Source organism: Canis lupus, chromosome 11, assembly GCF_048164855.1.
Source record: "Canis lupus baileyi chromosome 11, mCanLup2.hap1, whole genome shotgun sequence".
Classification (NCBI taxonomy): domain Eukaryota; kingdom Metazoa; phylum Chordata; class Mammalia; order Carnivora; family Canidae; genus Canis; species Canis lupus.
In genome coordinates, this window is record NC_132848.1 from 11,000,512 (window position 1) to 11,024,005 (window position 23,494).

At 40.1% G+C, this 23,494-nt stretch overlaps 1 protein-coding gene across 19 annotated transcripts in view; it reads right to left on the minus strand.

The window, feature by feature from the left end:
* GRIP1 (glutamate receptor interacting protein 1) overlaps positions 1–23,494 on the minus strand; it is a 658,587-nt gene that overhangs the window by 136,057 nt on the left and 499,036 nt on the right. For all 19 annotated transcript variants that reach the window (XM_072843166.1, XM_072843164.1, XM_072843159.1 and 16 more), the window contains 2 exons: positions 9,183–9,318; positions 6,695–6,840 (listed from right to left, as the gene is read on the minus strand). In XM_072843166.1, coding sequence (XP_072699267.1) covers positions 6,695–6,840; positions 9,183–9,318 — 282 coding nt within the window. The remainder of the gene's footprint in view (positions 1–6,694; positions 6,841–9,182; positions 9,319–23,494) is intronic.

A 23,494-nucleotide genomic window follows, 5' to 3' on the forward strand; every position in this document is an offset into this window, starting at 1 on the left:
AAAATTGCATGATTAAGTTGATATCTCTAATTAATATTATGCACAGTATATCTGCATAATACAAGGTATAAGTTGTATGAAGGTATAGTAACTAAATTCTTCTGTGAGATTGTTTTCAGGAAAGTAATAAGTAATTCTGGTTATATAGTACATTATTTCTGAATTAAAAAACAAATTTCCACAAATTAATATTTCATCATTATGGATACAGGGATGTTTTTATTCACAGAGACAAAAGAATTTGCAAATAGCAGAATCTGATGGTCTTAGATCCTTATCTTGAATTTTACAATGATAGCTAATTATCTAATGCTATGTTTATTATCAATAGCACACTTTTAACACATTGCTATTAGATCTTGAAAAGCTGATTTCATAAAACTATCAACAAGAGGGACGTCCTGGATGGCTCAGCTGGTTAGGCCTCCAACTCTTGGTTTTAGCTCAGGTCATGATCTCATGGGCCATGGGATTGGGGCACACATTGAGCTGGGTGCTCTCAGCCTGGAGTCTCCTTGAGTTTTTCTCCCTCTGCCCCTCCTCCCACTCACATGTGTTCTCTCTCCCTTAAATAGATAAATATTTTTAAAAAGATAAAACTACCAAGAAATATAGAGATAGAATAGATATATGTATAGATTCTATAGATAGAATTTAATTCATCTTTTAAGGGATCCCTGGGTGGCTCGGCAGTTGGGCATCTGCCTTTGGGCTCAGGGCATGATTCTACGGTCCCGGGATCAAGTCCCACATCGGGTTCCCTGAAGGGAGCCTGCTTCTCCCTCTGCCTGTGTCTTTGCCTCTCTCTCTCTGTGTCTCTCATGAATAAATAAATAAAATCTTTTTTTTAAAAAAAAATAATTGCATCTTTTAAAAGAACATTTTTTTATCATTTACAGAAATAGGAAGTAATTTTAATTTAGCATTAATTACAATTATTTTTAATTATCCGAAGTTTTGAATCCTCAAAGGAATTGACATGATTATGAAAAGTACACAGTTAAATTCACAATACTGCACATATCCGGCTGGGATATAAAGTACAACATGAACTTGGATCTGCTGAAAAACAACATAAACCTACAGCTGAACAAATGTTTTGGTATATTGCTGATTTAATTAAATGTCATATTCTTGCTATCAGGGGAATTTTGGTTCATTTTAATCAGCCAGGAACAGTACATACAAATAGCTGAAAGTGTTGAGGTACAGTTTTAATTAAATGAAAAAAAAATTGAGTTCAAACCAAATGTTTTCTTTTTCCATGACCCAACAAACCACTTGAATTAATTGGTTAAGAACATAATATTTTTGTTCTTCTGGAACAAATAGAAAGGAAAGGAAAAGATATGGGGAGAAATTATTAATGAGCATCTACTTGTGTGCCAGGAAATCTGCAAAGTGGTTTATAAATATTATTTCATTTAATCATTAAATCAACTTTCAATTATATACAAATTCTTATTCTGGGCCACCTGTCCTAGTTGGCTGGGTGTCTGTTCTGGTAATGAAAGGCAGTGTAATTTTAATTTTGCTTGAGGTAAATCTTGCTGACCACAAAATCTTAATAAAATCTAGAGTCAATCTAAAGACTTTTAGGATTATCTACAGCTTTAGATTATCCACACTCCTGCTGTTTATCATTTACAAAAATAAATGTGAACGTTGACTACATTTTGATATACTTAATGAAATAGATTTGGGCTTCATCATTGTTATTTGCATGACTGGATCTTGATGACTGGGTTCTCATATTCACTAGCTGGACTCTTTCTATTGCCATGTGAATTTTATTCATCACTTCACATTTGCATATGTGGACATAACTATCCAAGTAAGGGGCTTCCCCAAAGAATCAAATCCAGTACACAAAAATGTTAGGTTGAAATGAATTTTGCGATGCAAAAATTGTTGTCCTGTTGTCCCTTGTTTTCATATGTGAATATGCATGTCCTACTATACATGCATATTTGTATAATTTTGCTATGGTAGATTAGATTTTTCTAGCTTATATACTACTTCCCTGCCCACCACCCCCCAACTTCTACCTCAATAGCAGAATAGGAGTTGTATTCTTTCCCTCCTCATTATCTCATCATGTTGGGCTTCCTCAGGTGACTCGCTTTGGCCAATGGGATGTTGAGAGATGGAAATGTGCTCAGGTAGTTGGGTTTATTCTGTTTTTCCTCTGCCATTGTCATAGGAAGAGCTTTCCCTGGTAGCTTCTACTCCTTCAGACTGAATCCCAGAATGAACTACATGGAGGAGACCTGAGACCGCTCCCCACTTTCCATCATCATCATCATCATCATCATCATCATCATCATCATCATCATCTATCACCTGTCTGTCTCTCTTAGAATTGAAAAGTAAGAAGGCCATCACAGGGACTTGTTTTAATACATTTATTTGAATTTAAAAAGGACTCTTTCTGACAGAAATCTAGTCTGACTTAGCTGATGGCGTAACAGTGAGGACTGCCTCTGCCAATCAGATGATGTGGGAGACGTTTTTCATAAAAGAAGTGAAGCAAATATTGTAGCTCCAAGGTCTGAATGGAAACACCGTTTAAAGACATAGAAACGTTATGCCAGAAATTACATCCTCTCCACCTATTTAAGCTTATGATAAAGAAGTTAAGTGATAACTAAAAAATGAATGAGGATTATGTAATATTTCAAAACCCTTTAGGGTTTGGTAACATTTCTCTAAATACAATTTTGAAACACCACATCATTTTAAAGTCCAGAAGAGCTTTAGAGCTCATGTAGGTCAACCATTCCATTTTCATAAAGAATTGGAATCTTATGAAAGGCAAGTGGTTCGCACAAGGTCCAAGTCCTAGTTCTTCTCTATCCGATCACATATACACACAGCCACACACATGCAGACACATGTCCTTCCCCCACTTCCTTCTGGACTCTGAGGGTGGCTGAGCCTCAAATTGCTGTGATTCTTGAGAGTTACCAGTCTCAGCCTTGGCGGCTTATCTTTCAGCAATCAGCTCTCTCCCCAGGGCCTCCCCGCAGTGGCTCGCTCCTGCTCTTGCTGTCTGAGCTCGGGATGCTTATTAATCCCTTCTACCTCCCTGAACTCAAAGATCTTATTAATTTATCTAAACATAATAGAGACAGGGATAATCCGTGGAGAATAGATCTCTTCTATCTGATTTCTACCATCAGGTTCACACTCCTGTTTTTAAAAATATTTTACTCCGTTTTCCCATCAGCTTTAATGCCTGAGGAAGAAAAAGCTGGTATAATCACCAAGTCGTGATAGGTTTTAACCCCTGAATACGTCTGATACTCACTCTCTCTTTAATCTTACTAAAGCTATATTTGGTCAGGATGTCACCTCTGTTTTGGAAAATAATCACAGCCTTCAGGCTTACAACAGCCTCTTATCTACTCTCCATTTGGCTTCCTAAAATGATAACTCTTAAAAACTCAAATCTGATGATGATGATGACGTTCCTTGGCTTTAAAAGCCATGAAAACCTCCTTCTTGCCCACCTGATAGTATCCAAGCTCTACCAATACGGCTTCCAAGGCTCTCCATTATTTTGTTCCTATTCACCTCACTGGCCTAATCCCCCTCCAGGTCTTCTCTTTCTCTTTGTGCTTTGTGGTTCAGACATGTGCACTGGGCTATGTTCTTACTTCCTTGCCATACCTGCTCCCTAAAATGCTCCTCTTCTTATTGGACTTGCATAACCTCCTTCCAATCTTCTGCAACCTCTAGCTCTAGATAACCCCTAAATCTCCACTACTGGCCTTACCCTGGGAAAGAGTTCCTTTCAGGAAGAGGTTGTGTTTTATTGATATTTATATCCCCAGTGGAATAAAAATGGTTAATCAAAGAGCATTAGCTCTAGATATCTGGATTCTCTTCCCTCCTTGGTGATGGTTTAAGAGTGATTTCAAAACAAATGGACTCCTTTTAAGTTCAAGAAAACACGGTGATCATGGCTAACAAGCACTATGATTTACTAAGTCCATGATGATGATCTAAATACGTGATTATAGCTTTGAATTCTTACATTCTACACCTACTCAAGCCATTTTACAGATGAGACACCTAAGGCTCAGAGAACTTAAATAATGTACCCGAGGTCACAAAGCAAGAAAGGGGGAAATGGACATTTCACCAGTGACAGAGTCTAAGCTTTCAACACTCGATTCTATTTCCTACTCTTGCTGAAAATGAAAAATGTTATAGCAAGGTTTTCGAACACAGACATCATTGGATTTTGTTATAAAAACACGTTATATTTTCGTTGTTGGATTTTATGTTAAGAATAAGAAATCATGATTGGCCATATATGTTCACTCCCCAAGTGCTCACATCTGGTCCCAAAGCTTCAAACACCTTCTATGGTCTCATTACTCTAAATGTATATTTCCAGCTCGGATCTTTCTCCCAAACTCCTAACCCCACCTCTAGTTCTTTTCTCGACATTGCCTTTCTGCACAGCACAGACACCTCCACTGCAGCACTGCGAATGATGAACTTCTGATATTCGCTCACAAATCAGCTCTGCCCACGTTCTTGCCCACCCCCCACTAATGGCAAGCCTATCCTTCTAGTTGCTCACGCTCAAAATCTCAGGTGGTCCTTGACTCCTCTTTTTCTACACAATCCCCATCAAATCTATCAGGAAATCCTGTTGGCTCTACCTTCAAAGTGATCAAGAATGCTTTTCACCATCTCCACTGCCGTCTCTCACCTGGATCCCTGCACTAGTCTCCCAACTGGTCTCCCAGCTCTGCTGCACTGTCAACAGAGCGGCCAAAAGGGAGACTTTGAAAATAGGCATTAGATCATGTCCCTCCTTTGCCCCAAGTCATACAGTGCCATCCTCTGTCATTCAGAGCAAAACTCAAGGTTCTTCCAGTGGCCTACAAATGTACCTCACATCTTTTATATTCCTGACTTCCTCTCCTACTTTTCTTTATGCTCACTCTGCTCCAGCCAAATTGCCCTTAATGTTTGTACAACAACCCCAGGATATTCCTGCCTTTGATCTCGGTACTGGCTGTGTCTCTTCCTGCAGTCCTCTTCCCCAGAAATCCACACAGCTGCCTTTCTCACCTCCTGCAAGTTATTGGCTAGTGTCACCCTCTCCATGAAGCTGTTCCTACCACCTTATTCAAAACTTCAATCCGCCCCCCTCCCCCCCCCCCCCCCCCCCCCCGCCCCAGCACTCCCAGTCCCTCTCCTGCAGGGCTCCTTCTTTTCCCCATAGCATTCATGACTCCTAGCATTCATATTGGCTACTTTACTTCCCTGCTGTGGTCTTGTTCTGTTATCCCTCTTCCCCTGTCAGGATGTACAGAGTGGTGGCGGGAATGTAGCAAATGCTCAGTAAGCCATTGCTGAACAAATAGGTCACTATCGATCATTAATATTCCATCTGAGTTCTCACTAGTAGAGAAACGCAAAGAGCTTTCTCAGGGTAGCATCCACATGAACAGCTTATTAACAGGAGAGGTGGTGCTAGAACAACATAGCTTAAATGCAGGACAGCAGTAACGCAGAGCATATGGATATGTCACAATGAACAAGCCCGTGGACTCTGGAGTCAGGGAGCCTGGGTTCACATTCTGACTTTGCTGCCTACTTATTTGGGAAAGATACGTAACTGAAGTCTCTGTAAAATGAGGATAATAATGATAATAATGCCTGTCCTATAGTGCTGATTGATTTGTATATCTATTATTTATAACAAATGTTTATCATGCCAGGCACTGCTTTACAAACACAAATTCATTTAATCCTCACAACAGATCTATGGGTAGGAGCTAATATTATGCCCATTCCCGAGATATGGAAACTGTGACACAGAAAGCTTAAGTAGCTTTCTCAAAGGCATGCCCTTAGTTGTAGGTGAAGCTGGGATCGGAACCTGGCTGTTAGACACCAAAGCTCAGCTCTGCTCTGCTGACTGTCCCCATGGTGAGGATTAGGTGTGTCCGTGCAAATCAGGTTCCTTATAACGCTCGACATGGACTACGGTCTGAAAATGTGTGGTTATGTTATTATTACTGTTACTTGATAATAACATGTTTTGAATCTATTTTCATGCTTCAGAAATTAACAGAACTACACAAGAATCAACATAAAACACACTAAACATGCTTTTCCTAACCCTAGTCACTAAGTACAAAGCCTGGATGCAAGTGAACGCACAGAACTTATACATATGTTGACTGTTTAGTAAAATAGCTTAAGGGATGGGGCATCTGGGGGGCCTCAGTGGTTGAGCGTCTGCCTTCGGCTCAGGGCGTGATCCCGGGGTCTTGGGATTGAGTCCCGCATCGGGCTCCCTGCAGGGAGCCTGCTTCTCCCTCTGCCTGTGTCTCTGCCTCTCTCTCTCTCTGTGTCTCTCATGAATAAATAAATAAAATCTTTAAAAAAATAAAATAAATAAAATAGTTAAAGTGGCAAATATGATGTACCTACATCCCCTTAAAGGAACACAAGTCCTATGCCATTTTCTTGTTATCTGCACTCTTTAATTCTTCTGGAGTGGGCTGGAGGCTTATCAATTCAAATAATTTCTAAGTATCAAGAAACCATACCCTGTCATTCCTGTAATGAGACAGTGATGGCAAAAGGGGGCAACGATGGAGAACCAATTGTTTAAGGCAAAAAAGTGGCACAGCTGTTCTGCGCCCGCGCTGTGATTACTTACAGACTGGCGGCAGCTCATACTCGACTTCAAGAACCACTCTTTCCCCGACGTTCTTCAGCAAGCTGATGATCTCATCGTGGCGGAATTTGGCCAGGTTGATCCCATTCACCGCTTTGATGTAGTCCCCCACATCCAGCTGATCACTTCTGCAAAACAGGGCATGTTGCTTCAGTGGCCCCCTCCTCTCTACAGGCCTACGTTTTCACTTGTCCTTTGGAAAAATGCACACAAGCCCCGAAGGCCTGCGTGGCAGGAGCCCCTGGCCCCGGGCCTGGAGTACAGCTGAAGGTGGCTGAGAGATCCAGCAATCCTCTCATCCCTGCTGACCGGCTCACCCTGAAAGCCCTTTACCGGATCTGCTATGGACTCTGATATTTTCCCTAACCCTTTGCCTCTTTTAAAGAGCACCATGAAACAAAATAGATTGTTGTTGTTATTGTTGTTGTTGTTGTTGTTTGGTTGCTCTGCCCCGAGTCGGTTCTCTAGGAACAGAGTATCCAGATCCTGGCATTGCCAGGACCTTTTCTTTCTTCTTATTCTCTGTCATTTTGCTGCTGGCCTCCTGGACATTTCCTAGCTCTCAGTATCTTCACTGGGAGTTTGTTGAGGGCTAAGGAAAGGGCCAGCTTATATTGCTATTTATTGCTTACAGCAGTAATGAGAGAGAGGGAGAGAACAAATTACAGTGAAAGCATAGGGTTTCAGGACAATTCTCCCCTCTTTCCAACACAAGAATCGAATGGAGGCTACTGGGCAGCCCCGGTGGCGCAGTGGTTTGGCGCTGCCGGCAGCCCTGGAGACCCAGGATCGAGTCCCATGTCAGGCTCCATGCATGGAGCCTGCTTATCCCTCTGCCTGTGTCTCTGCTTCTCTCTCTCTCTCTCTCTCTCTCTCTCTCTGTGTCTCTATGAATAAATAAATAAGATCTTAAAAAAAATTAAAAAGAAAGAACTGTGGCTATTTTGGGGGTTTTAGGCAGACTTCACGTCTAAGGTAAAGGCAGGCAGTGAGACCACAGACGCTACTTAAAATCTGCATCACGGATGAGGACCTTCAGGAATACTCTGTCCCCACACAGAAACACCTAATGCATTTATTTAAGTCCAGCTCCAATCATTCCTCTTCGGAAAGCTTTCCTCATCTGCTGCAGCCTGCAGTCCATGCTGCCCCTCTTCCCTCCGGTTCAGTAACTCTCCCCGGACAACTTAACCACCTAATGCTCTGTGACAACAATGACCTTGTTGCCTTTTACTATCATGCAATGCTGTTATTGCTCTCAAGCTCTTTGTGCTCTTTATCCCTACCTCCTCCAGCAAATTATAAGCCCCGTAGGGCAGGGATCTTACCTTCGATCATTTTAGTTTACTACTTGTAAAACGGTCGTACCTTCAACAAAGAACAGTTGGTAGGTGACAACGTGAATTGTTGGTAATTGACAGTGTGACCCGCACAGCACAACTTTTAATGACAGCATCACTACAACTGGACATAGCACTGCCCCCCCACACCCCCTCCATTTACCCTTGCTTCAGGGCGACACATGAAAAAGCTCTGGAGACATGGGAAGCCCTAGCATCACAGATTGGCCATGACGGTTATAAAATAAAGGGGGCTGTGGGTGTGGAAAGAAGTCTCTTTCCTTCTGGAAAAAAAAAAAAAAAGGAGATAAGGGTGCTTGTGCTGACGTCAGCCTATTTCACCAACAGCACCTCAGATTATGGACAGTTAGTTGCACGAGGCCTCTGTATTGTACAGACAGGTCCATCATCCAAAGCAGGCATGATTTTCAGGGATACCTGGTAAGGGAAGAACCCTAAAATGTAATTTGTGATTCTGTGGGCAAGACTCTTGATGTGCAGGAGGTAAGATGCATTAACCTCGCTTTCAATGAAACCTGATGGTCCCATCTGAAGCACATCTCAACCGGTCCATGAGGCAAGCCCGCCTGTACCCCCCTGGCAGCGGCCAGGGCAGCGTGCAACTCATCGGGAGGGGGACACAATGAGACCTCCCCAGCTCCGCTCCCCTGCTCTTGGAAACCTCATCCTTGTCCTCATGAAAAGGACGATCTCGCAAGTAGAAAAGCAGAGAAGGCGTGGGCCAGGCAGATCGTGACTCAGGAGCTCGGAGACGGGCCTCCCGATGCCTTGGCTGGCCGCCCCCCCCACGCAGCTGCCCGCACGCACGATGTAGGGTCACCGGGCCTGTTTGCTTGATCAGCCCTGGCCGCTGCTTGGTGGCATATCTGGGGACTCAAGCCATGCAGGCATTTTAAAGCCGAAGTCTTCTGAGAGGCCTAGGGGCTCCCTGGCGACTTGGCACAGGCCAGGACAGCTTCCCAGACACACCCCAGTGTGCGGCTGCCCGGCAGATGGCAACTGTCATTTATTTATCAGTGACCTTTACTGAGGGAGCTTGATTTTTTGCATTAGTCACCCCCCCACTGTGCTCCTTTTCCTACATTCCCCCCCCCCCCCCGAGATGTTACCTGGCAGCGATTCCTCCTTGGCGCAGGTTTGAGACCCGTGGCTTGCCATCCTTGTCAACTCCGCCCGACACTGTCAGCCCCAGGGTGGTGCCCTCCTTCTTCATCAGTTCAACCACGGTGGAGCCCTTGAATTCCTCTGTGGGAAGGAAAGCATTTGCCTCATTAGATGAGGGTCGAAGCACAGGATACTGCTGTGTGTGGTGAAGGGACTCCTGCCATCAGCTCTTCCCACTTCTTCCCTTATGAGAAAGGATCTGCGGCCTCTTATCCACGGTGCTTTGCAGAGCATCTCATAACGACGTGCACGCGGACCAAGCTGAGGCAGATACTCTATCGCAGGTCATTGAAATGGGCCCCAGTGGGTTAGTCCACTCTAGGCTCAACAACAAAGAGTCCGATGTGGCTTATGTACAAATGACAATATTCACCCTTTGTTTTGCGACTTTCTTTGGTTCCTCTCCTTGTAACTCCAAAGGGGACAGCTGAGAGTTGTAAGACAAGGGCCTAGCACAGAGTTTTAAGCAATAACACAACAATAATTTTAAATAATAATATCGATCATGCAGCAGCAAGCTCCAAGTTGCTGTTACATTTTTAGCTAAATAAGCCAACGACACAAGAGAAGAGAGCTTTCTACAAGGTCAAGAAAAATATTACTGACTCTGTTTTTTTTTTTTTTTTCTTTTTCTTTCAGAAAACAAAGTACAATGGCTTCACAAAACAGTTCACATTACTTCTTACAGGATGTGTCACAATATGGTAAGGTGGGGTTGGTACTCAGAATCTCCAGGTAATTGCCACACATCCTTCATTCTCTACTTTCAAAATTTTCAGATCCCACAGATCTGACAATGCCTATACACCGAGAGGGGACCTGAATCTTCTGATTTTAGGCACAACAGAGAGAAAGCTTTGAGAATATCCTTTTCTTTCAGAAATAAAAGTAGTCAACATCGACCTATCCAGAGATTAACCATGATAAACTGTTTTCAAATTCTCCGTTATGTTATTTCCCTTTTGCATACACACTTTCCAGGGAGGGATGGGGAAACTCAAGTTTTCCAATTCTTCCTGAATCACATTATGAATTTCAGGAGTTATGACCTTCGAGGATTTCAAAGACACTCACCAAAATGAAAGAATGGACTTTCTTCTTCAAAGTTAAGAAACCAAAAAGGTTACTGGCACACCTCTTCCCCTTCCTTAATTACACGTGACAGTTAATTATCATATCAAAAATGTATATGAATCCTTATCATAAAAGTTTTTAAATTGCTGCTGCTGGTATATTATCCCATCAACCAATGAAAAAAATAAAATCAAGTTAGGGAAGGAAATTATCACTCATCTGATCTAGTAAGGAAAACAGTATTCCAGGAAGGAAGGCACGGGAATAGGCCACTGATTTCCTCACCAACGAACGTATTAAATATCATTTCAGGCAAGGCTTTCAAGATTGCCAGAGCCTGTGACCTCTTGCATATGTGCATATGCAAGCTGTGTTGCTTTTTAAAGTAGAAGCCAAGGAAGAGTCTATGAGTGTGAATGATGTCAGCTTCATTCAGTACATTTTGTATGAAAGATCAAATAATGATTGAAATCCAGGGATCAAAATTCTTGTCATGTGCATAAAAGCGCAGGGCCTTTTACATGATTTACCAGAGGGATTTGAAACAAAATTCCATCATTGTGTGCATTTAACCTGTATCACCTTAAATCGGAATAAAACAACCCCTTCTACCTCCCATAAAAACAGATAGGCCCAACTGGTACTTAACGAGGTCAACCTAACAAACAACCCCTAAAGTCCTTCTTGGCAGAAGGCTAAGTATAAATTACTTTAAAAATTAGGTTAAATAATTAAAGTAATGAGAATTACATAACAGATGATGACTATTCATAATACAGAGACATAATGTGCTCAATGATCTTGCCCAACAAAAGAATTCTTTGCATTTTCTTAAAATACATAGATGCTCCTGTATATTTAAGCATTTGGTCATAGATCTTTACTTGAAGAATTGGAAGCATAGTTTTTTAAGGGCCCATCTGAAAAGTCAATCAGAAATGTACAAAGAGGCAACTATGAAACAGTAATAATCAGTAAGGGAGAAATAAGTTTTAACTAATAAGACCTTCACTCCTCCTAGGTTTTCAAACACATATTTCCTGCATCAAATGGGACACCAGCACATAGATGCAGCCTTATGGGATATGGACAATGCAGTTTTCTCCAGAAGGGACTCTGGTCCTTACCAGGCTTCTGGCTGAGTCTTGGAAATCTCAAAAAAGCTTAATTACTTTAGCTTAGTTTGGTCTCTGTCAAAATATAAATCTATCTGGGCTTCTTTTAAAACTGGTAATAGTCAATTACCCTCTTATTTTAAAATGTTTCAAATCTTTCCCCAAGAGCTAGTTGTAATAACATGAAAGCGAGAAAATATTGATGCACCAGTGAATTGAGTAATTTGTGCCTTCATGGATTCAAGCGTTTATTGAGCGCCTACTATGAGCCAGAGAGTGAAATTCAAAGATGAAGAAAGGCAGAGATGCTTACAGCCTAGTCACAGAGGCAAATGAGTCACAGACCACCATGCCAGAGGGTGGTTTGGGGTAAGGTAGCCACACAGGAGACAGTTCTGGCTATAATGTAAAGTGAAGGCTCGCTGTTCCAAATGCAACATCTATTTCACAATTTTGTCTCCTGTCTAATCCATCTGTATTTATCGATCGGGATTAGCTGAGCAGAACAGACTTAAGGAGGAATCTAAATTAGGCAAAACTCAGGGGTAAAGATGGAATATTGTTGCAAGAAAATACGCTGAATCATGAGAATGTTAACTGCCAGTAAGTATCTCTAGACCCTGAAGGATTGACTAAATCTTTTATGGGTGTTTTGAAGGAACAGGAGAAAAGAAGCAGTCAGGAGAGGGAGGAACATGCTTCTGGAGTATACTTTCTGCTAATCTGTACTCTCCGTTAGACGAATCAATCATTTTATGTATTTTTTGGTGTTTAGTGTTTGCATAATGATCTCATGGCAAAGAGAAATGATGACAGATGCATGCAATTGCATGAGTTCACTTATATATCCAAGCTTACTGAACAAAACTCTGCAGTGAAACACTGGAACTTAAGCAGTGACAATTTATTTCTTTGTGACTTAAATTGCAAACATCCCTCCCCAAATTAAGAAGAACATGTAGAGAAGACTGTAGCATCCCCAAATTGGCAAGCAGCACAGGGAACAGATGATGCCCAATTGGCAAGGAATGAGATGGTTTTCGATTTGACATTTTCCTTTATCACCATATTTAATTATCTTAGCAAGTAAGTTGCAGGTTTACAACTGTATCTGTACTCACTCAACATAACCAACAAGAATCACACTGATAGAATGGGATTTAGTTTTTTGCTGCTCTTCCTTGGATTTTGTAATTCAATCCTCTTAATTACTGAACTCCAGAAAGTTTTAAGGAATGTAGCAGTGATGCCTGGTGAAAGCAAGAGAATTATGAAAAGTTCTTGCAAATAAGAAAACTCAATAACATAGATGATTACAAAAAATATGCCGAAAGCCATATCCTTTTTTTTTCAAAGATTTATTTATTTATTTATGACAGACAGAGAGAGAGAGAGAGGCAGAGACACAGGAGGAGAGAGAAGCAGGCTCCATGCCGGGAGCCCGACGCGGGACTCGACCTCGGGACCCCAGGATCACGCTCTGGGCCAAAGGCAGGCGCCAAACCGCCGAGCCACCCAAGGATCCCCCAAGCCATATCCTTTATATAAACAAATAGCTGGTTAGAAGTTACCATAAAAGAAAAGACCATTTACAGTAGCCAACAATAAAATTCCTAGGAAAAAACTTAATGAAAATGTACAAGATTTACATTAAGAAAATGTCAAAAACACTTCTGAGGAACATAAGATCAGAACAAATGTAAAAGCACTCCATTCATTTATTCAATAAAAAACTGAGCACTTACCATATGTGCCAGGCATCGTTCTAGGCTTTGGAGATATAAAACTGAACAAAATTAAGAAAATCCTTGCCATCTAAGGATTAATATTCCAGTGGGTAGCACAATCTAACGTCAATCTATGAAGTTCACAATATCAATAAAAATGCCAATAAGATTTTTTGGGACACAAGATATATTCAATACTATTGCAAAAATGGAACATGCATCTCTGCAAAGATTCTGTGAAAAACTGTGATCCCAAAGTAGACCTGGTTAATGTTACGATGATAGAACATAGAGGAGCCTGTCCATGATGCAAACCCGAATGAATGTATTGGAGTCATGACTGGATGTTACGCTACTAGTTATATCTCCCTAGTTAACCCAAAGTTTGAGCCTAGAGCGGGAAGGCTGACAAAGCCTCTGCGTCTGCCTTCCAGACATTGGTCAGAGTCTGGATCTGCTTGGCTTTACAAAGGAGAAAAAGAGAAAGAAAGATAGAAAGAAAGGAAGGAAGAAAGAGAGAAGAAAAAAGAAATGAAGTAGCACAGACACAGGGCATCCGGAACCCATTATTAGACCATCTTCGTGTTTTGTAATACTGGTTTGCATAAAATAAAGGTATGACATAAGAATCATATATTGTTTTGTAAAACTTTTGGCGTCTGGACATTCTTGGTTCATTGCTTATTTAAAAAAAAAACAAAACAGAATTAGGGTTAGGCCAGAAAAAGAGAGTTAATTCCAATTTTTGGCAAGTCCCTAAAATTCAGGGACTGAATGGACAGGGAATCCCAGAGTGCACAATTCCAACAGTTGCTGAAAGTGGGGAGAGAGACAAAAAGTGATGATAACAAAGAGGAATAAGGACTATGACAAAAAATAAAGGGCTGTCATGGAGCAGCCAGGGTGGACCCCTAACCAGAGGCTGGGCAAGGAGTGCTCGGAACGGCCCCTTGGAAGAGCCATCCCTGAGCTATCTTGAAGACAGCCTCCGTTCAGTGAGTGGAGAAGGGGGGGCTTTGGAGGCACAGAAATAGTAAATGGTGGGTGATTACTTGGTTCTGGGGAGAGGATATCCATCAGCTGAATTTGCACTTTCTCCATCTGGCTGCATGTTAGAATCACCTGGGGAGCTGTTCAAATACCAATGCCTGGGCCCAACCCAGAACAAACCATCAGAATACTTCCTAGGGGGAATTTTTAAAATTAAACTTTTACTTTTGAGATTAACTATAGATTCTCATGCAGTTCTAAGAAATACTGTAGAGAAATCCCATATGGCCTTTATCTTGTTCCCCCCCTGTGGTAACATCATGCAAAACTGTCATACAATATCACAAGCAGGATACAGACACTGGTGTAGTCAAGAGACAATATAACAAGTTCCCTCGTATCATCCTTTATTGCCACCCCCACTTTTCTCCTCCCTGGACACTTTCCTTACCTCTTGGAAAACCCTAACCTATTCTTTTTGCTTATAACTTTGTTACTTAAAGAATGCTAAATAAATCGAATCATACAGTGTGAAAATTTTGTGGTTGACTTTTTACATTCCATATGATTTTCTGTACTGTAGCAATAGTTTGTTCCTTTTTATTGCTGCGTAGTAGTCCATGGCATAGATATACCACAGTCTGTTTAAACTTTTACCTGTTGAAAGATGTGTTGGTTGTTTCTAGTTTGCGACTATCATGAATAAAACGACTATAAACATTCATGCACAGGTTTTTGTGTGAATTATTCATTTATCTGGAATAAATGTCCAGGAGTACAATTGCTGGGTCATATGGTAGGTCCATATTTACTTTTCTAATAGATTGCTAAATTGTTTTCCAAGGTAGTCATTACCATTTTATATCCCCATCAGCAGTGTATGAGTGATTTGGTTTCTCTGCATCCTGTCTGTACTCAATGTCACTATTTTTTATTTTAGCCACACTGACAAGTGTGTCAGTAATATCTAATTACGGTTTTAATTTTTGCATAAGTTGAGTCATTTCCCCAATGGGAAATGTTGAACTTTTTTTTTTTTTTTGTGGGTACTTATTTGCCATTTCACCAAAGACAAAATGTCTCCTCATGTCTTTTGCCTATTTTTTAATTAGATTGTTTACTTCTTTTACTGTTGAATTTTGAGAGTTGCTTATATATTTGAGATACTAATCCCTTATTGATTATGAGGATTGCAAATATTTTCTCCTCCTCTGTAGATTTTCCTTTCATCCTTCATCCAAGATCTTCTGCAGAACAAATATTTTTAATTTTTATGTCCAATTAGTTAATTAAAAATTTTTTCTTTTTATGGATCATGCTGTTGTCAAGTCTAAGAACACTTTGCTGAGCCCAAGATTCAGGAAAATTTTCTCCTATATTTATTCTATAGTTTCTAAAAGTTCTGTTACTATCATGGCTTACATTTAAGTCTATGGTCCGTTTTGAGTTAAGTTTTATATAAAGTGTAAGACTTAATCAAAGATTCACGTATTTTTTAGGGCAAAGGGCTATGGATGACCAATTGCTCCAATACTATTTGTTGAATAAACTATCTTTCCCCCACTGAATCGTTTTTGCACTTTCCCCCAAATCGGTCAAATCCCAGTATTTATTTTGTTCCACTGATGTGTATATCCCTCCACAGATACCACACAATCTTTATTACTGTATCTATAAAGTAAGTCTTGAAATTGGGTAGGCTGATTCCTCCTACTTTATTCTTCTTTTTAAAAATGATTTCAGCTATTCTAATTCCATTGCCTTTCCATATAAATATTGGAATATTCTTATCTATACCTACAAAAATGTTTCCTCGGGTTTTGATAGGACTTGCATTAAGACTGTATGTCAATTTGGAAAGAATAGACATCTTTACTATGATGACTCTTTGAATTCATGAACATGTTATATCTCTCCAGTTAATAGAACATCTTTGATTCATTCATCAGCATTGTGTAGTTTTCAGCATATGAGTCCTATACATACTTTATTAGTTTAACACCTAAGTATTTCATTTTTGGGGCAACAAATGCAAATGGTATTATTAATTTTGATGTACATATATTCATTGCTAGTATATAAATATACAATTGGTTTTTGTATATTCATCTTTTATTTTGTGGCCTTGCTGAACTCACTTGGTATTTCAAGGAGGTTTTGTTGTTGTTTTGTTTTTTATGGATTCCTTAGGGTTTCTATGTAAACCATAATGTTGTCCGCAAAAAAGGACAGTTTTATTTGTTTCCAATCTGTATGCCTTTAATTTTCCTGTCTTCCCTAAAGCATGAGCTAGAACTTCTAGCACAATGTTGGATGAGTGGTAAGAGTGGATATCCTCTCTTAGGGGAAAGACATTAAGTGTTTCACCATTAAGTTGTATGTTAGCTGTAGGTTTTTATAGATACCCTTCATCGAGCTGAGGAAGTCCCCTGTATTCCTATTTTTCTGAGTTTTTCTCATGATATATATAAATATTGTCAATTTTTTGTATTGTCAATTTTTTGTATTGATTAGTTGATATGATCATGTGATTTTTCTTCTTCTCTGTGATGATGTAGTTGCCTACACTGATTTTCTAACAAACCAATCTTGCAACACTGAAATAAATCCCACTTGCTCATTATATGCAATTCTTTTTATACATCGGTGGATTCTATTGCTAATATTTTGGTCAGGATTTTCTTTGCATCTATATTCATGAGGGATATAATGTGCAGTTTTTCATTTTGTACTATCTTGGTTTTGGTGTCAGGCTAATAACACTAGCTGCATAAAATGAATTGGAGAATACATTCCTTTCTTTTCTATTTTCTGGAAGAGATCGTACGGTATTGTTTATTCTTTTTAAACATTTGGTGTAATTTTCAATGAAGCCATTTGGATTGGAACTTTTTCTCTTTTGGAGGTTTTAGATTACAAATTCAATTTCCTTAATAGTTATAGGACTGTTTAAATTAATTATGTCATATTATGGTGAGTTGTGGTAGTTCCTGACTTTTAAGGAACTTGTCCATTTCAATTGGATGAAAATCCTTGCAGGTGGGGACTAGGCATATGTATTTTTTTTTGAGGGGCACCTGGATGGCTTAGTGGTTGAGCGTCTGCCTTCGGCTCAGATGGTAATCCCAGGGTCTTGGGATCGAGTCCCACATCGGGCTCCCCACAGGGAGCCTGCTTTTCCCTCTGCCTATGTCTCTGCCTCTATCTCAGTGTCTCAAATGAATGAATGAATGAATGAATAAATAAAATCTAAAAAAAAAGGTCCCCAGGTGATTCTAACATGTCGTCAAGATTGAGAGATACTGATTTAAGATTTGGTGTGTGAGGAAAGACTGGTTGAAAACAGATTGGGAAATCAACAAAAGAAGTGCTCAGATTTAAGTTTTAGGAAAGGTAAGCTTGTTATTAGTGCAAAGCAGTGGACTTGGTAATTATGGCATGAAGTGTTGGGGAGAAGGGTATTAGATTTGGGTCAAGGAGAACCATTACAAGCTAGTGCAGTAAAATAATATATTAAGTTAGACATTGCCGTGTCAACCAATCAAAGAATGAATAACTGCTTAACCACAACAGAAGTTTATTCTGCTCATATACAAGTCTAAGGTGGGTGTTTCTGATCAACAGCCATCTCCTCTCATGTTTAGGGATCTATGGTCTTTTTTGTTTTATGACTCTGTCATCTTCTAGGGCTCTGGTTTCCAAACTATGCATTCAGATGCCTTAAGGTTACCTAGTGAACTTACAGGACCACCATGGACTATTAAAATTTTTTGAGGAACATAGAACCATTTTTGGTATCTATTGGACACAATACCACCTACTAGCTGGAAATAGTTTTGCTCAACATTGAATAATAATTGTTTTTGTTGATGTCCTATCTTCCCAAGTCAGGTTTTGGGTTTTACTAAAGAAAGGGAGTTCCATGTGAAAATCAATGTGGAACAGGAAATGAAGCTGAAATTTTGAGAAGTTGTGCAGTGGCCACCAAACACACACGCATACCAATACTAAGTACTTCAGGTTCTTTCAATTTATATGTATTAGTATTTTTTTCAAATGGCAAATGAGTGGTTAGGATGCAATATGTACTATACTGTTTGGACTTAACTACTTAATGAGTGGAACTATTGATATTTCATTTGACCCAGAGCTTCTGTTTGAAAAAAAAAAAAATTACTGAGACACTAAGGGCCCTATCAACTGAGGAAGTCTGGAAATTTCTGCCCCAGGACTTCAACCTGTCTTCATTACCTGATGGAAGGAGAAAAAGAACTTTCTTAAAAGCCACACTGGGTTGCTTCTGTTCACATTCCAATGACAAGGACTCATTCTATGTCCATACCTAACTGTAAGGGACGTGAGGAATTGGAATGTAGACAGATGCAGAAGCAATAAGGGTAGGGTGGGTTTTTAGGGACAGGGAAGCAACATGTGAGAGGTTGAAATCCATCAGTAGCTATATGGATGGTATGGATTCCAGATAGATTAAGAACTGCCCTGAGTTAGAGACGAATCAGTGTGTGGGGAGCGAGGAACTGTGAGGGGGGCAAGAGGACCTCAAGGATTCCAATTTGTTTGATTGGGGGATACTGATGTCTGTCACTAAGAAAGGGAATCTGGAAAATGAGGAAGTTTGGGTTGCTGTGCCTCATTGGAGAGGGGGCCGTCACATGATATAATGTCATACAGAGAGAAGCAAAATGTGATTTATTTATTTATTTATTTATTTATTTATTTATTTATTTAATTTATTTATTTTTGCAAAATGTGATTTAAATACCAGGGGAAAAACCTAGTGCTAGGATGGTTTTCATCATACCTTAAACAAAGTGGGTGGTCTGTAAGACCTTCACCCTATAGCTGTAACATAAAAAGAGAAAACGTATTTTAAAAGCAACCACCCTAGGCACATTCAGCAAAATAAGCATGGGTGAAACTCTCTGCTTCTTGAGGTTCCATTAACTACATAAAAATTTTAAAAGATATTATAAATAGTGAAATGGAAATACTATTGATGAAAACTTGATGCAATAAATCACATAGGGGCCGCTGAGTGGCTCAGTTGGTTAAGGTCCGCCTTCGGCTCAGGTCAGGATCCCAGGGTCCTGGGGTGGAGCCCCACATCAGGCTTCCTGCTTAGCGGGGAGTCTGCTCCTCCCTCCACCCTTCTGCCCCTACTCCTTCTCTCTCACTCTCTCTCTCCTCTCTCTTAAATAAATATATTTTTAAAAAGCCACAAATTTCTAAATGCTAGTGATGGGGATAGTGTTTTTTCCCCTCTGCATCTCCAGTGCCTAGAATGGTGCCTGGCATATTAGTAGGTATTCCTGGTAAGTGCCGAATGAATGAACATATCCATCCCCAAAGAGGGAATTATGACCAGGCAATGAGCATTGGGTTGCAGAAACCAGAATTATTGTTGGATTGTACAGAGGCAAAAATGATGAAGAAGAAGGATTTGAATAGGAGTAGTTAGGGTTATTTCCCTAAGCTTACTTGGTTGATCAGTATTATGATTATGATTTTTACCATTTCTTTAGTGAGGGGGATTGAGACCTGCACCAGAATACCATAGCTGTATCTGTGTATTACTTTTGGAGAGAATATTATTGTTCACAGTACAGTTTTATCTATATATTACTTTTAGTGGTGCCACTAGGAAGTTTATCCCCCTCAGGAAATAAGCAGATGCTTTTTCCAATACTCATTTCAAGTTCCTCCTAACAACCCCTGGTTCAGCAAAGCTGCTGGGATCAAAGCTGGGTTTCTGTGATGAATGGCTGCATTTTCAGTCTCAGTTCTTTGCCACCCAGACTTGCAGAGAAAGGTCTTCTGGCGCTTTCCACCTCTGTGTAGTGACATGAAGGATGTACCAGAATTTCTCTCATCCCTTGGGAATCTGAGCATCAGTTAGATTAGTAGCAGGGATGTAGAGCACATAAATATTACCCAGCACGAATATTCATGTGAAACAAAATTATGATTGGTATTTATCTTACACAATGATGGGGATGGTTGGATTAATATCCGTACGTTTCTTCGGGCACCTCAAGAGAAACAGAATACATAATATGCAGTACCGAATATAAGAACCTGAGCCCCCTGAAAGGATGTGATAAATAGATCAGGATTTAAAAATAGATAAAGCTGAGATGTGGATTCTAGTGAAACTGATTCAGCTACGATATATCTCCTAAAGCATCGGAAAAAAATATCACTGATTTTAAAATACGGCAAAAGTAGGATTCCTTGTTTCCCACTTTTTTCAAAATCAATGATTTAATTGTGAAAATTTGGTGTTAAGCTTCCCAGCGTCACAAATTATTAACAAATTTATTTAATGGTTCTGGGTCTTAGTTTCCTTATCTCTAAAATAGAGGTAATAAGAGTAACCTACCCTTAGGGTGTTGTGAAAATGAAGTGGTAATATTCTTGTAAGGAATTTATTAAATTGCCATATCATAGTACCTGCCACATATATAGTAGGTGGTACATGGTATAATATATATTTATTATATTAATATAAATTAATTATTATATGTATTATAGTACATGCCACGTATTAAGTATTCCATATATATGTTAGTCGTATTATTATTATTACTAGGATATTAAAAAATTGCAGGTACACAGAGCACCAATCTTCTTTATTTTGATTGTTATGAATAGGACAAAACAATTAGCAGTGGTATTTCACCATTTGTTGAGTCATATATTCTTTTGAGAATCTAATGAAAGCCATGGGCTCCCTCCCCAGAGAAATTTTGTATACAGTTTCAGGGGAATGCATGAGAACTCTTGACCACATCCCTGTACTCAAGAAACCAGGAGGATCTTAATTTACATCAGATTTGAGCACTGTGAAAAATCAAAGAACATCTTCTGCTAGGTTGCTATTTTACAATCTGTGCACATATCAGGTGGGTGTCATGAAATAGGAAATAATGCCCAGACCTATCATTCAGTTCCTATGTAGTCATTTAATAAAATGAAACCATATCCAAGATCTCAGAAACAGGAAGTGACTCACCTCAGTGAAACTTCCCCTCTTCCTGAGTTGATGGCCTGCGTGGTGGACTTTTATATCTGAGAATCCATAAGGACCAGCAAAAGGCACTGTGCAGAAGATCCAGTGATTGCACTTGTCTTAAGAGCCCCAGGCAATTTTTCTTTGGGAAGACTCTCCATCTGTGACTTTTTACTTGTAGGTGGTTGTAATCACATTTTTTAAGTTGTTGACGCAATTGAAAACTGGATTCTGCAAGTTAATCTTAAGCAATTGGCACAGCTAATTTTGAAATTAGCTTCAATGGTCTCCTAGAGAAGTTAACTGCATTCTTACAGCTACCTGCGGGCCATTTTGGTTCAAAAATATTTTGGAGCTCTAGCATTTCGAAGACCAATTATTACTGCCTCTACTTTTCTGCAGCTCACATCCCACATCTCTAAGGGATGAATGTTTATACTAATAATTTCAATTAAGTATTTGGTCCACAACAGGGCCTGGGAGCCTGAAGGATAATAGTTCAACCTGTGGTCCTGGGAATGCCTCCTGCAGGCTATAGATGTGTCATTAGAGCTTTAAGTTCATCCTTTAGGTGATTTGCTTGTGGTATTACTATCATTTCCATCTATAACTGGAGAAATAGAGGTATCAAAAATTGTTTAGCAGATTAATGAGATATTGTGGGGTTTTTGCCAGTCTTTCTGGATATCCTTTTGGCCAGTGTTTTATGGTGAATAACTATTTAAATATAAAAAGCCAGAGTTCCTCTGTAGGGCTGGATTAGAATGATCAGATGGTCTGGTCTGGGAGTCCAGCTGAACAAAAGGGATGAGAGATAGGTCTCGTTCAGCTGAAGGGTGAGAAGAAAGAAGCACTCTGGGAGGGAAGGAAGACACAGAGGCAGACAGAGGTCAGATGAGGCTGCACAGGCAGCTAGTGAGAGCTAGTCATCAAGGAGTTAAGGAGCGTAGCTAGTGCTCTGGATGGAGGGCTAGCTGCTAGTTTAGGCACTGTTGCTTCTTCAGGGATAACTGAAAGGACAGTGCTTGGGGTCTTATCCTGCCTAAAAAAGGAAATGGATGGATGATCAACCTCAACAAGAAATCAGACTTCTTAAATGATCAGGGCAAAGTGGGTCTGAGAGGTATGCTTGCTTGGCTTCCTCCTTCCATGGATACCTAAGTACCCATGAGTCCAGCATGGGGTAGACAACCTGACTGAATAGAGAAATTAAAATAAGGAAATATTCTGATACCTTTCAGGATTACCTATCCTTTTAAAGCTGCTAATACTCTTCAAAATGTTCCCAATACATGATCTAATTTAACCTTTAGAACAACTCTGTGAAAAGGGTAATTATCCCATTTTATATATTAGGAAACGGAGATTTGAAAATTAGTTTGTTATGCAGAACTTGGTACCTGTTTTAGGTACACGAAATTCGCAGCCTCATATAGCTGAATGCTATGAATGTTCAGATTCATCATTAAGCAATTGCTAAACAATGGACACAAGAATGTAATGAAATGCTACTGAGAAAAGAGCTGAAAAATAAAGCCATCCCCAGGCAGACTCCAAGCCACCAGAGTAACAGTAAGCCAGTGAATCAGTCCCTCTCATTTTGTTACAGATGTCACAGGCATTTCCTTGACTTTCTCTTATTTTACGAGACTTGATCCATTTCGGATAAAGGAACAGATGGAAAACTAATAGTGCACTCACTGCAGACAACCCAGAAGCAAGGCGTCAGGGGAGCCCTGTAGACTCTCCAAGGAGAAGCCAGGCAGCAGGGCTGCAGTGAATTTGAGTTTTAATGGAACCCTCTTGAGACCTCACTGCAATTCAGAAAAGAAGGAGGCTGTATGGCCCACATGAAGGTCAGCTCCCGCATCCTACCTCTGACTCCCCCACCCTGACAAGGACAGTAGACTTCTCTCCTCGCCCCTCTCCTGGTCTCTTTTCTTCTGCTCCACAAGGGAAACAACTGCATTCTTGTCCCCAAGGAAAGGTTTCCCATTAGGATGAGCAGCAGGGAATGAACAGACGAACCAAAGTCATTGCCACTTCCTCTCTGTTCAGTCCTCTGTATTAGTATCTCAATCACTGTAGGGAACGCAACCTCCCCCAGCTATCTTGTAGCTTCACTCTGAATATGAAATGTTTTATCCTTGTGGTCCGTTGCCTTTCAGCCTCTCTGCATCTTTCCAGTGAATATTTATTGATAATTTGCTAAATGCTAGGCACCTTGCTATCCAGCAATAAACAAGACAGGCTTAGTCCCTGCCCTCGAAGACTTTACATTCTAGGAAGCAATACAGATCCTAAACAGTTAAAAAAGTCATAAC